The following is a 12,754-nucleotide window of genomic DNA, read 5'->3' as shown; positions in this document are numbered from 1 at the left end:
GTGTGCATATTTGCATTGCCATTTTATTTACGAAAATTTAACTTGTACCATGCATTCTTCCAAAAACAGCATTCAAATTCAATTTGTAGGCAGAATGACGACAAAGTAATATATTGTGACAAATGGAAGGCCTCATCTTAAAAATTTTACGATGAGGATAACTTTATGCAAATTTTCTTTATTTGTATTTAAATCGATCTGTAATTAAATCTTTTTTTTACAGAATGTGTCAATTTGACTTTCTTCCCCATCATTTTTATTCTGCAGTTTAAGAAAATAGATTTACAGTAAATGATCTTTATAATGACGATTAAATTTCTAGTGTGCAATTATATTTAAAATTATTTTTCTTCTTACGAAGTTAATCCTAAAACAATCAATTCAGAATTTAGTACAATTGCTAAATCTTCAAAATCACAGTAACCAAGTAAAGTTACGATAGTGTTTGTGTAGACTAATGAAAAATGAATTGTGCGCAAATTCTCAACTTCCTTCTGACATCAAACAAAAATATTCTATACAAGATTTATTAAAGCAAAAAGTATTGAAAATATTTTACAATTTTAAATTCACTTATAGTGGTTCTGTTGGATACGTGATGCAAGGTTTAAACCATGATATTCTTTAGTTACCAAACGAAGTCGGAAAGAGAGATGCTTTAAAAATTTTTTTAACCTCGACTTAATGATTACCTCGTTGTTTTCCATTCAGATTTTTCTTCATACAGTTCTTTTAACTTCTCCAACACTCGCTCCTTTTCCTTCTCTAAATGTTTGGCCCTCTCTGCGTTCTGTCTCAGGCGACTTTCCAGGGTCTGTAGCAGAGGTCCACTCACCACTTCCGCGATGTGACACAGGGATTTCGTATACACTGAAAAAGAAAAATGGGTAAGATTCCTACAAAGTGACAGTCAAACAAACTTTTGAAAAAGATGCATTACCTGCATTGTTGTGTAGCCGAGTCAGCAGGTCCAACTCTGGTATCTGACAAGTCAAACTGTAGGCATCCTGCTCCTCCTGACACAAGATTCTGGGTAACTGAACCAGTGCATCTAGACAGGGACTGGTGACATGTGAAGAAGGAATGACATGCAGAGGAATTTCCAGTCTCATATACCTATTTTAAAAAATTTGGTTGTTTGAAAGAAACCATACAATTCCTAATGCAAACAAGTAAAAGAAAAATGTGACAAAGTTTACTATTATTTCATTTTAATTTTACTTGTGAATTCCTAATATGGAAAACAAATATGCTCTTAATTCTTTCTCTCAAAAATTTGAGATGCATGTAATTTTACTGTTTGAGTATGAAAAAAATCCATCTTTCCTAATTGAGTGATGTTCTCTTAACCGTTGTTAACTCCTCCGAAACCATTTAACCAATTTAAATAGATTCTACTTGTACACAAAAAATTATCTTGGTCTAACAAGGAGAGCATTGTATGTTCGGGTCTCTAGTTCCAACAAAACTTGGTGATTATATAGTTTTAAACACAAACAGTTCCTAGTCCAAATAAATAGGATCCACTTCTTAAATGTTTCCAAAAAACTATCTCCTGAAAATTGTGTGTTTAGCTTATAAGTCTGGAAGTTCTAAGTCTCTTCGGAATGACAATAGCCCAGTGAATAAGGTGCTAGGCCCCATATCTACAGGATATGTTCGATCCTTTGTAATTTTAGTTTTTTTCTCTCTATTATTATTATTATGTTAAAAGTATAAAAAAAAATGCCAGTAATAGGTAAAACAAAATAATTATTATTATTATTCTCATTTGAAGCTTATGAAATGATTTTTTTAATCTTGTTCTATATCTTTTCATTCTTGGTTAGATGCTATGTTATAACAAGCAAATAAGCTTCCGACATTACTGCTCATAGATTGAAAAAAAAAAAAGCCTGATATGAAAATGAGTAGCATTGTTTTTAATTGTTAATGTTATGAACAATTTCCTCATGTTCATTACACTTCTGATAGTTTTGTTAAATTTGATCTTTAAATATGAAGAAATAAAAAGTTTATTTAACAACTTTTTATTTCTTGGTGATTATATAGTTTCCAGAGTCTGTAGCAGCGGTCCACTCACCACTTCCGCAAAAGTCACGACAAGTTAAATCTACAAAGACTTTTTTCACTAAACGGAAGATAATGTTGTGACTTTTTAATCTCTTGTTCTATAAGTTTTAAACTTGAGGAATAATAATAGTAATAGTAATGCTAGTGATACGGTAAAATAATAAAATAATTATGTTACACAAAAACACAAGGAAAAAAAAAAATTAAAATAAAGGATCAAACCAATATCCTGTAGGTGTGATGCCTAGCACCTTACCCACTGGGCTATTGCCATTCTGAAGAGATGTGGAACTTCCAGACTAATAAGTTAAACAATCAATTTTCAGAGGCAGGTTTCTTGGAAATGCTTGAAAAGTGGGCCCTATTATTTGAACAAGATGATGTTTGTGTTTAGGGTTACATGCTCACCAAGTTTTATTTGAATAGGAGGCCCAAACAATTGTCCCTCTCCTTGTAAATTGTGACACAAACAGCAAATTTAAAATTTGACCTCATGTATCTCCAGTCACAGGTCTAAGTTCACAATGTTAACTCTATGGACAAGTGAAGTGAGATGTCCAGCCACATGGGCAGACCTAATATTATTTTCTATCAGGTTAGAACTTAAGAAATATAAATTTTTTACTAAATTCGTTATTTTTTTGATTCTTCTGGAATTTCTTCATTAATAGTAGCAACAAAAGTAACCAAAAAGAAAAAAAAACTAACTGGGCTGCAATTTGAAAAAATTGTAACCTATAAATTCTCACTGTTGTCCATCCCATTTGTCTGTTTGTGTTTCCTTAATCTTGAGAATGGAGATAGATAGATAGATAGATGAGATGAGACAAGACCAGATATGGAAAGATTAGGGACAGGAGGCCCTAATTGACTATATACAAACTTCTGATGCAAACCAGAAGTCATGTTATTTCAATTCAAAAATTTCCCCCCGAAAGGTGTTAGATAGATGATTGGCACGACTCTCTTGTTAAAGGAAAAGTACGACGTACAAGGGTAAGTCTCTTGTAATTTGAGTGGAGAGCCTATATTTTAAATTAATTAATTAAAAAATGATTTCTTTTATCTACATTCAGACTGATCATAATTTGGCCAGTAGAGCAAAATTTGTTACCGTGGCTCACTTAATTTTCGACATTCCTTAATTTTCCAGTGTAATTTACTTTGTTAATAAAAGAATAAAATAATTTTAATTGTAAATTTTTAATGCTAAAATGGAAACATTTTAGATTAAAAATTTACAATTAAAATATTTTTTGAAATACAAAAAAAATATCATTCCATAGCATTGTAAGAATTTTTAATAAAAATCTCCTCTTACTGGCAAAATATTTGTTATGCTCTCTTTCCTTTATTAACTGAATATTTATATTTGTTGTAAGAAAACTCTTCCGTACATAATTATTAAAATTAGAATAGTCTTTTTACTTTAGTTACATGTTTTAGTTTTTCCAACATTTTTGGGTTAGCAGTGTCTTGTATTCCATCTGTTTCGTGTTAAAGCTACTTGACTGAAAATGTCATCAAAAAAGTCAAAGTATTTAATAAAAATACTTAACAATCTTCAAATTCTGCAAGTTATGGAGAAGTGTAATAACAAATGAAAAACAAAAATGTAAATTTAACTGAGCTGCTTTGTCACTCAAAATACAAACAGTATAAGTATCACTTAAACTGTTTGTATTTTTATAACATCAGTATACAAATAGTAATACTAGTAATACTTACTGAGGTGGTTCACCTTCCGGACTTTGATTTATTGATTGAAAACAAGTAACTTGAATTCTTCCGTGCTGTAAAATAGTTACAATAATAAAATTGGCATTTAACAAAAGTAATGTAATCATTTAGAATTTATTACATTACTTTAGTAGACGATTCTTCACTAAAAACTGAAAATATGAGGCCCACGAATCCTTCATCCATCATTTGATACATGGCTTGAGTCTGTACATCTACGAATATATTTTACAAATTAATTCATTTGCATACCAAGAATTTAGTAATTAGATAAACTTACCCACGTGAGATGGCCACACAGTGATGTGAGGATGTGAATGATACCAACCCAAGACTCTCATGGGGCGGCGTAAAGCCTGTGCCAATCTCTAAATTTTATAAGAAAATTTTCAAATAAAAGCTTCTAATTCAATTTTACATACATAACAAATATCTTTTAACTAACTTACTTCTGCCTGAGTGGAAGCATCAGACAACTGTTCTGGTGATATTTCCACTCTGTCTTTCCTTTTATCTGATCTCCGAAGCATGATGACGGCCGATATGTGAGAGATTCTTTTCTCGTCAATCTAAAATTTTAAATTAAAAAGTGAAGTTTTTCAAATGATTAAAATAATTTTTAAAAATCAGAAATATTTTCTAATTAAATGTTCTGTTACTGGTTTTGTTGTGAATTTTAAAGAATTAAAAGCTATTGGCTTTTTTTTTCAGTAACATATACAAGGAGCAGTTGTCGTACAGAAATATTTTCATTGATAAATTCTATTTTTTATAATAATTATGTCTCAATAAAATCTTAAAGTTTAAAGTATTAAATTTATTCAACACGTGCAAAATAAACAAATGTTTTCTCTCTTGAAAGCCTTTATCAAATATCAAAAAAACATTTTCTTGTTGCCATAGAGATTGAATCGATCTCCTTGAAGTTAATCACTGTTTTCCTTTCTAAAGGCCTTCTAGATCTGAATCCTTTATATATATTTCAATAGGTAGGTCTGCTTTTACTGGTCTATTCTGTGCAATTAAACCTGAAGATGTCCAACAAATAAAATAAAACATTAGAATACAATAAAATTTTTCTGTTTTGCCAGATTTTGGTGTCAGTGAGTACAGTGGAACCTCGCTTAACGAGCACCTCGCACAAGTATTTTGCATAATGAGCAAAACAAATTGTAAAAATTTGCCTCACATAATGAGTGATGAGGAGAGGGGAAGTCCCAAATTGTGCGCATGCGGCATGCTCCGTCAGTCTGTGTTTAGCACTCCTTCCGCTAGCATCTTAATGTCGCTTGTGATCACATATTTTTCCAAACTTATGTTCACACACATTACTTATAAACATCAACAACCAAAGCCCGTTATATAATAAATACGCCAAACAATATGACATATTCTTGGGTCATTAAATTAAATGACCGATTCCAAATTAAATTTTAGAAATGTCTGAATTAAAAATTAACTATTTATAATTATTCAATTTAATACGAGATGGAAACATAACTGCCTACCTCTAGTCAAATTAATTAATTTCTAATCTTTAATAATAGCCTTTACATAACCCAAGAATTTGGAATATCGTTTGAAGTGTTAATCAAACTTAGCTGTGATTTTTGTTTTGTATCTGCAAATCAAATTCTCATTCCAGGATGGCTCATTCCACACTAGAAGAAAAGATGATGTTGATTTGCGCTCCTTAACAGTGAATATTGTACAATTTTTTTTGAATAAACCTTACACACAAAACATTTGAGCATTTTTTCGGTATGGAACACATTATTTTACATTAATTTCTATGGGAAAAATTGTTTCGCATTATGAGTAAGACTCTGGAATGAATTATGCTCGTTAAGCGAAGTTCCTCTGTATTATCTTTAATGCAAAGAAAATTTATTTGACTAAACTTTAATTATCAAGCATCAAATCAAACAGTAATTAAGCAAAATAATTTTGAAAAAACTATAGAAAGTTAATTTTTAATTTACCACTCAAAATATTAATGAATAATTAACAAAATTTTATATTTTCTTTTAAATTTATACTCAATTCTGCGCCATTCATTTGTTTGAATTTTAGCTTTTGGGGCCAACAATTGTTCTATTATCAGCCAAAACAAATACAGTATTAAAAATGTATGATTTATTCAATATTCACTTTTCTTACAACTTCCTAATTGCTTATCTTGCCTCTTTTTAGTCAGATATTCCTTTGCATTTTATTCCTAAATAATTCAAGGTTACTGCAACAAGTCGAGAAAACAGGAAAAGACACCCTTTGTTATTTCTATATTTTTTTTATTTTGTAAGTTTACTTTACATTCTATAACTTTCCTAAAATCGGTTCAATCATGCAGCTCTCATTTCAGATACAAGCAAATTAATTTATTTATTTTTCATAATCAGAACATTGGAAATTTTATTACACCTGCAAATAACCGCATGTAATATTTGTTATATTCTGAAGGATTGTTATAAATTTGCTAATATGCTACAATGAGAACTTTCATTAAAGTTGTATGAGAGAAAGCAAAGAATTTGATAAATAGAGAGATTTTTCTTTTTCTTCTTTTCCAAATAAACAAAAGTTACTATCTTAACAGAGTTATGAAATGATTTTAGATTTTTTTATGAATTCTGTCCAAATATTGTCCATCTGTATTTTTTGCTTCCGATATTTTAATATTTTATTCGTTCACTTTCAAAATTAAGAATTTGCAAATAGTTCCCGTAATCTATGGTTGAACAATATTTTTTTACAGAAAAAAATACATTATGAGGATAAATACATGCAAGCTGACTATTTTTCAAAGTTCTCTTTACAGACATTGCTTAGATTGTTTAAACCATTTATCTGTTAATCATAGTGGTTTATCAGTTCCAATTCTTTTAAAAATTTATTGCAGTCATTATCATAAATCTTCACCTAAGTACCTACAAGTGATTACATAAGGCACCATTGTTTTGAATGCAATTTTTATCAGAAAATATTTCACTTACTCACAAGGAATTAAGTGAGCAATGAGTGATTATGTGGAAATCCACCATTATTTTTGAACAGAAAATATTTTCTATTGGCTGTCGGTTGACGATAGTTATCTACAAGTGTCCATATCGGTCAAAAAGTAGGAACGAAGTGTACTCGATCCTTTCCTACTTTAAATGTAATTTTTATCGGAAAATATCTTACTTAACCACTCACGGGAAAGTAAGCAATGAGTGATTACGTGCAAGTTTCATCCACATTTATGAAAGTCCGTAAATGGGTCGTTGCTAGATCTACATGGATCCATTCTACTGGACAAAACAGTATAGCAAAAACTAACCTTTACAGCCCTAAATGAAAAACATTTCACTAAGGATGATTAAGTGAGACAGTTTACATGGACAATTATGGAAGGATTTATAGTATTTATTATTATTTTACCTTTTAATTTTTTACTCTCAGTGACAAAAAATAAAATTTTCTTAGTTCAATTATTTTAATTTTTCATAGATTAACTCATTGAATTGCTTCTTTCAATAGAACAAGAAACTATCGAACAATAAATGGTAGCAATTTCTGTCAATGTAGGATCTGAAAGACTGATAAAAAGTAACAGTTCTTATTTTTCAAACAAAACCCAAATTAGGTGGAAATGTAGTAGTAGTATTAGTAGTAGTAGTATAGTTTCTATAATCTGTGCAACAAATGAACTTTATTAAAACAAAAAATGGGAAAAGCTCAAGCACTTTCAAGTACCATAAACTCATCGTCGGGAACCAAAGAATTCTAAGTAGAATATAGTTATTTAAAGAATCAAACGGTTTCAAGTCCATTACTATGCTAAAAAATATTCAATACAAATAGATGTGAAAACCTTCACATAACCAACCACCCACCACTTGTGTCTACATAGACACAAGCGTAATTACAATATAAAATTGGATTAAACCTACTTTCATTTCGTGATCATATTTGTATAGATTTGTCATTTTGTCTTTTCATGCAGGTTAAATGCATGAAAATATGGTAATTATCATTTAAGATTTTTTGGACATTATTCATTTCAATACGGGAGAAAGATTCTTTTTTATATTTTTGCTTCAATAAAGCATTTTTATTGTTGCTTTTTCACATTTTTTGAATATTAAGAAAGAATTACTAATGTCAGATGTCAAAAAAACTGTTTTTAAAAACTTTTATATATATTTTCAAAAATAAACAGCCTGTCTCATTTTGATTCCTTCCTTAGAAAGTTTATTTAAGGCTGCTTCTTATATATATAAAAACACAGAATAGATTGGAATAGAACTCAAATTTCTTAATTAACTAAAAAATCTGCTTTATTGAAGTTCATTAACAATAAATTCATTGAGAATACTTTTGGGCAGTAGTGCAGTTGGGCGCAAAGGAGCAACTGAACCCTCTATTACTAATATCCATTTTTTTTTTAACAATTGAAAATTGTTTATATGAAAATTTTAAAATAAACTAAAACCATTTAACTATATAAGTACAAATTTAAATTTAAACCATAGAGCTTATAGTTTTCAAATATTTAATAATGTTATAAAACGTGATTTTTTCCTTTCACATTCATACAAAAGTAATGACTGTAATTTGCCTGTGTGTGTGTGATTTGTTCAATGATTTCCTGTGGTACATAATAGGTTCAACTGCTTTAAACAAATCATACACAACAACACATATAACACAATCTGTGTTTTTGTTTTGTAGTTTTATTTAAACAACATTTGATACCTCTTAATTTATTTTTAGTTGCATCCCCTTGCTAAATCTCTGGCTGCGTTTTTGGACAACCGAACCCATTGTGGGGAAGTACAAAAGTGAACTAGTTTGGCAGCTCAATCAACCATGTTCATTCAAAATATCTAGACACTGACCCATATAAAACAATTTACATCCCATTCTCTCACAACAGACATTTACTAAATTTAGAAAATACTAGCTTATTGCATCATGTAACAATGCAGTTTATCAGTATAAAACACCAAAGAAACACTTTATTCTCAATGCACTTTATTAATTAAAGCAGTAATAAAAAATTACTTAGTGTACACATAGTACTGTTTGGAAGTATTCAATTAATTAAGAGTTAGTCACAATTGTTCTTGGAGAAAGAATTCTTCCGACTGTTTTGATTACGATCATATCAATAGGACCATTTATACAGATACCAAATTAACATTCAACGTCATTTATGCACCTAAAATAGAGGATGGAAAGGCATCAACAAAATTACAATAAATGAAAATTTAAAATATTTTTTTGTGTCAAAATAAATGTTCAAAGTTGAAGAAAAATTTCTAATGCATTACTTAAGCAATTAGGAGTGTTTTCACTGGAAACCTTTCAAGCCTAAGAAACAAATCAAAGCAATAATATTCTGACACATTTCTTAATACTTTTACATCCAAATGATGCAGAAATTACCATACCTGTATTCGTTAACTTAAGAGATATAAATATATTAGTATGTGTATGTATGTAAACACATATATAGACGAGTAGAGATTATTTTATAAGTTAATTTTAACCTATATATATAAAGCTTATGTATATAAAACTTATATATATATAAAGCTATATATATAAAACTTATATATAATAAAAGGTTTATTTTGACGAAATACAACAATGCCAGGCTCAGGCACTTTGCGAAGAAGACTTTCTACTGAAAACCGGCCCCTATTTAGACATCAAAAAACCCCAGGAAACTCAATATCAGGCCATCAATCAAGTACAAACCAACCACCCAGATCTGACCATCTTAATTGTCTGTCTATCAACTTAAAGGCCACACTACTACACACAATTCTTTGGATGGGTAGCTCGTTGACCCAGAAATTGATCAAACTGTTCTTTTCTTATTGGCAAAATACTCTTGACAATTTTTACGCAATAAGATGAAGATTTAATTGGATCCACAGAACATGCAGGAAAACCAGAATCCAAAACAGATTGCAATATATGCATAATAATAATATAAGCACAGCAGACTCATCCCTCACAGAAGGTAGTACCCGAGAGAACCATTGAGAAATAAATAGCACAAGAGCAGTCTGTAAGATCTTTTGTCTTGCAACATGCCAAAGAGCAATGCAAGCATAAAACTAAGTCTGCAATATGTGTCACACAACAGACATTACTGAGCGGCAAAAGGAAACCGTCATGGTTAACCACAACGGTTCCTCTTTGCCATTTCGGTAACTTTTTGTGTACACACCCACAGACAAAGCAAACAATGTCCGTCCAGTCTGTCGATCAGTCAAAGCATACTGTCCGGCGGGTACACAAACGGTGGTACAGTATGCAATCAACCGAAAATCATCCAAAGGTTCAAGAACGGTACAATTCAAGCTCCAAACGAGACAGCCACAGAGCATACCCATAGGAGCAAAAGAGTCAAAGGAACCACACTTCCACAAGTGATCTTTTGCAAGATACAGTCTCCGAAATCAAGTCGAGCAATATGGTGAGTTACGTCGCTCCACAAAACCATCGCATTTAACTACTTAGTCCATGCAACTATGTCAGCTTTGAGTAGTCCATTTGACTGTTTGTGGAGTACTCAACGTCATATATCAGGTCAGTCCATAAGTCCATGGGCATTTTTATGACCTTGAGAAAAATCTTGTTTTGCTGTTAAAAATGCCAGTCTAATGTGATAATTTTTACACTGAAGTGTTAAATTGGATCTCATTCATATAATACTGTTCAGAATTGTGAACATTTCAGTTGTTTATTTTTGTTAAAATGGAAGTAACCGACGAATACAAAAGACATGTTTTATACTTTTTATTTTTAAGTGGTGAGAATGCTACAAATGCAGCCAAAAAAATAAATACTGTACATAATCAAATCGTAATTAGTGCAAGGACTGCGCAGAAGTGGTTTGAAAGATTTAGAAACAATGATTTTAGTGTGGAAAATAAGGCTCGTACTGGAAGACCCGTTGACTTCGATGATGATGCTCTCTCTGCACTAGTTGAAGCAGAACCATCTTTAACAGTTGATGAAATTGTGAAATGTTTAAATTCATCCCACGGAACTGTTCATAGACACCTACAACAAATCGGAAAAGTTTCAAAGCTAGGAAAATGGATACCACACGAACTGTCAATAGCTAATCAACAACGTGTAAACATTTGCACGTCTCTTTTATCCCGTATTGTTTTAGAACCTTTTCTTGGTAGGCTGGTTACTGGAGACGAAAAATGGATCCTCTATAATAATGTGACGAGAAAAAGACAATGGATGGATCGCGACAAGCAGCCAAAACCGACTGCAAAAGGTGGGTTGCATCCAAAAAAAATTCTTTTGTCTGTTTGGTGGGATATGTCAGGTGTAATTCACTTTGAGCTGTTAGAACCTAATCAAACAATTACAGCTCAAATGTATTGTGAGCAATTAGAGCGTTTAAATGAAAAATTGAAAAAAAATCGACAGTCGTTAGTGAACAGAAAGCAGGTTCTCATGCAACATAACAATGCCAGATTACACGCTGCAAAAATAACTGTACAGAAACTTGAAAGCTACAACTGGGAAATTTTACCTCATCCACCATATTTGCCAGATATTGCTTTCAATAATTATCATCTTTTTCGCAGTTTGCAGAATTTTTTAAAAGGGAAAACTTTTGAGGATGAGAACAATGTAAAAAAGGCTATTTCTGAATATTTTGATTCAAAACCGAAATCATTTTACGAAGACGGGATTAAAAAGCTACCATCAAGATGGCAAGAAATTGTACAAAATAATGGTGAATACATTATAGATTGAAATAAAATTTAATTAAAATTTTTTGCTGCTTTTTTTGTAGATAAAAATACGCATGAACTTATGGACTGACCTGATAGTTTAAGAAGGTGTGAGGGCTCACCTCCTAAATCTTTATCAGCACCGAGGTGCAAACAATAGCAAGCACCAAAATACACGACTACGTGAAGTGTGTCAAACAAGGCTCGCCATTGCTCATCTTGACGATACGGAAAATAGGCAATCTACCGATACATTAAAAACAGACCTTTAGAGGCGAATATCTGGCGAAGGATCGCACATTTGGTACAGTTCCTTTGGCTTTTTTGCTTGTATAGGGGGTCTACAATTCTGGGGTTTCTCACCCCTCATTCAGAGCTTTAATCTTACCCCACGGGGCATTATTAGGTACGGTACATTCAGACGAGGGTGACTAATTTTTTGTCCGGTGCACGTTTCAAATCAGTCTCTTCGGCGACTAAAACCTTTGCTCCAAAGAGTTGCTCACGTGCGACCAACTTATTTTGTCGTCTGCGAGTCCTAGCGACTCCACAAATCTTTTTATGTAAGAGGTAATTGAATTAATTACACTAACGATATTAAAATGACGTCGTTAAACATCGACAAATTTAGTCTTAAAAGGAGTTTACCTCGCCTATTAACAATCCCATGACCTCTTCCCTTTCGGTGGACAAGGAGTGGTTGAGACAGACCATGTACACGTCCGAAGGCAAATAAACGCAAGCAGTGGCCATTTTTTATCCGAAAGTCAAAGCAAAATTAAAACACCGAAAAAGCGTCCCGTTTCCGCTCCCAGCGCCCTCTACAAATTTTGGTCGATTACAAATTTTTACGAAATATTTTTAAAAAATAAATTTTCTCGATTCGTTTCGAAATATTATTTCTCTCAAATGAATACGCGAAAAACTAATTTCGTTTCGTGCCAATTTAATTTTCGTGTATAAAAATTCCTTTTTGTACTCTCTCCTCTTAATTCTTTAATTAAAAACGCTTTTGCCCTGTGGGCACTAAAAGGGCCCCTTTTAGCAAGCCCATTGTGGGTTCGGCCAGGTTCACAATGGCTCACAGACTCACCCGCACCAGGCTCACCTCATTGTGGGCTTGGTGCGGGTGGTGAGGACGAGGCACATCCAGACGGACCACCACCGGAAAAATTCGTGGGGCT

General features: G+C 31.9%; 1 protein-coding gene across 1 annotated transcript; it reads right to left on the bottom strand.

Moving 5' to 3' along the window:
• Positions 1 to 511: 511 nt before the first annotated feature.
• LOC136984600 (lys-63-specific deubiquitinase BRCC36-like) lies at positions 512 to 12,400 on the bottom strand. The gene is made up of 7 exons (XM_067281659.1): positions 12,219 to 12,400; positions 4,263 to 4,382; positions 4,094 to 4,181; positions 3,940 to 4,028; positions 3,802 to 3,866; positions 941 to 1,116; positions 512 to 870 (listed from the first exon to the last, which is right to left on the bottom strand). The coding sequence occupies exons 1-7, from the start codon at positions 12,321 to 12,323 to the stop codon at positions 689 to 691; spliced, it is 825 nt and encodes a 274-aa protein (XP_067137760.1). The 5' UTR covers positions 12,324 to 12,400; the 3' UTR covers positions 512 to 688.
• Positions 12,401 to 12,754: the final 354 nt, after the last annotated feature.

This window comes from Centruroides vittatus, unplaced genomic scaffold (assembly GCF_030686945.1).
Source record: "Centruroides vittatus isolate TY-2023 unplaced genomic scaffold, ASM3068694v2 contig_925, whole genome shotgun sequence".
In the NCBI taxonomy this organism is placed as follows: domain Eukaryota; kingdom Metazoa; phylum Arthropoda; class Arachnida; order Scorpiones; family Buthidae; genus Centruroides; species Centruroides vittatus.
Note: the sequence above shows the minus strand (reverse complement) of the source record. Positions and strands in the feature narration are given on the sequence as shown.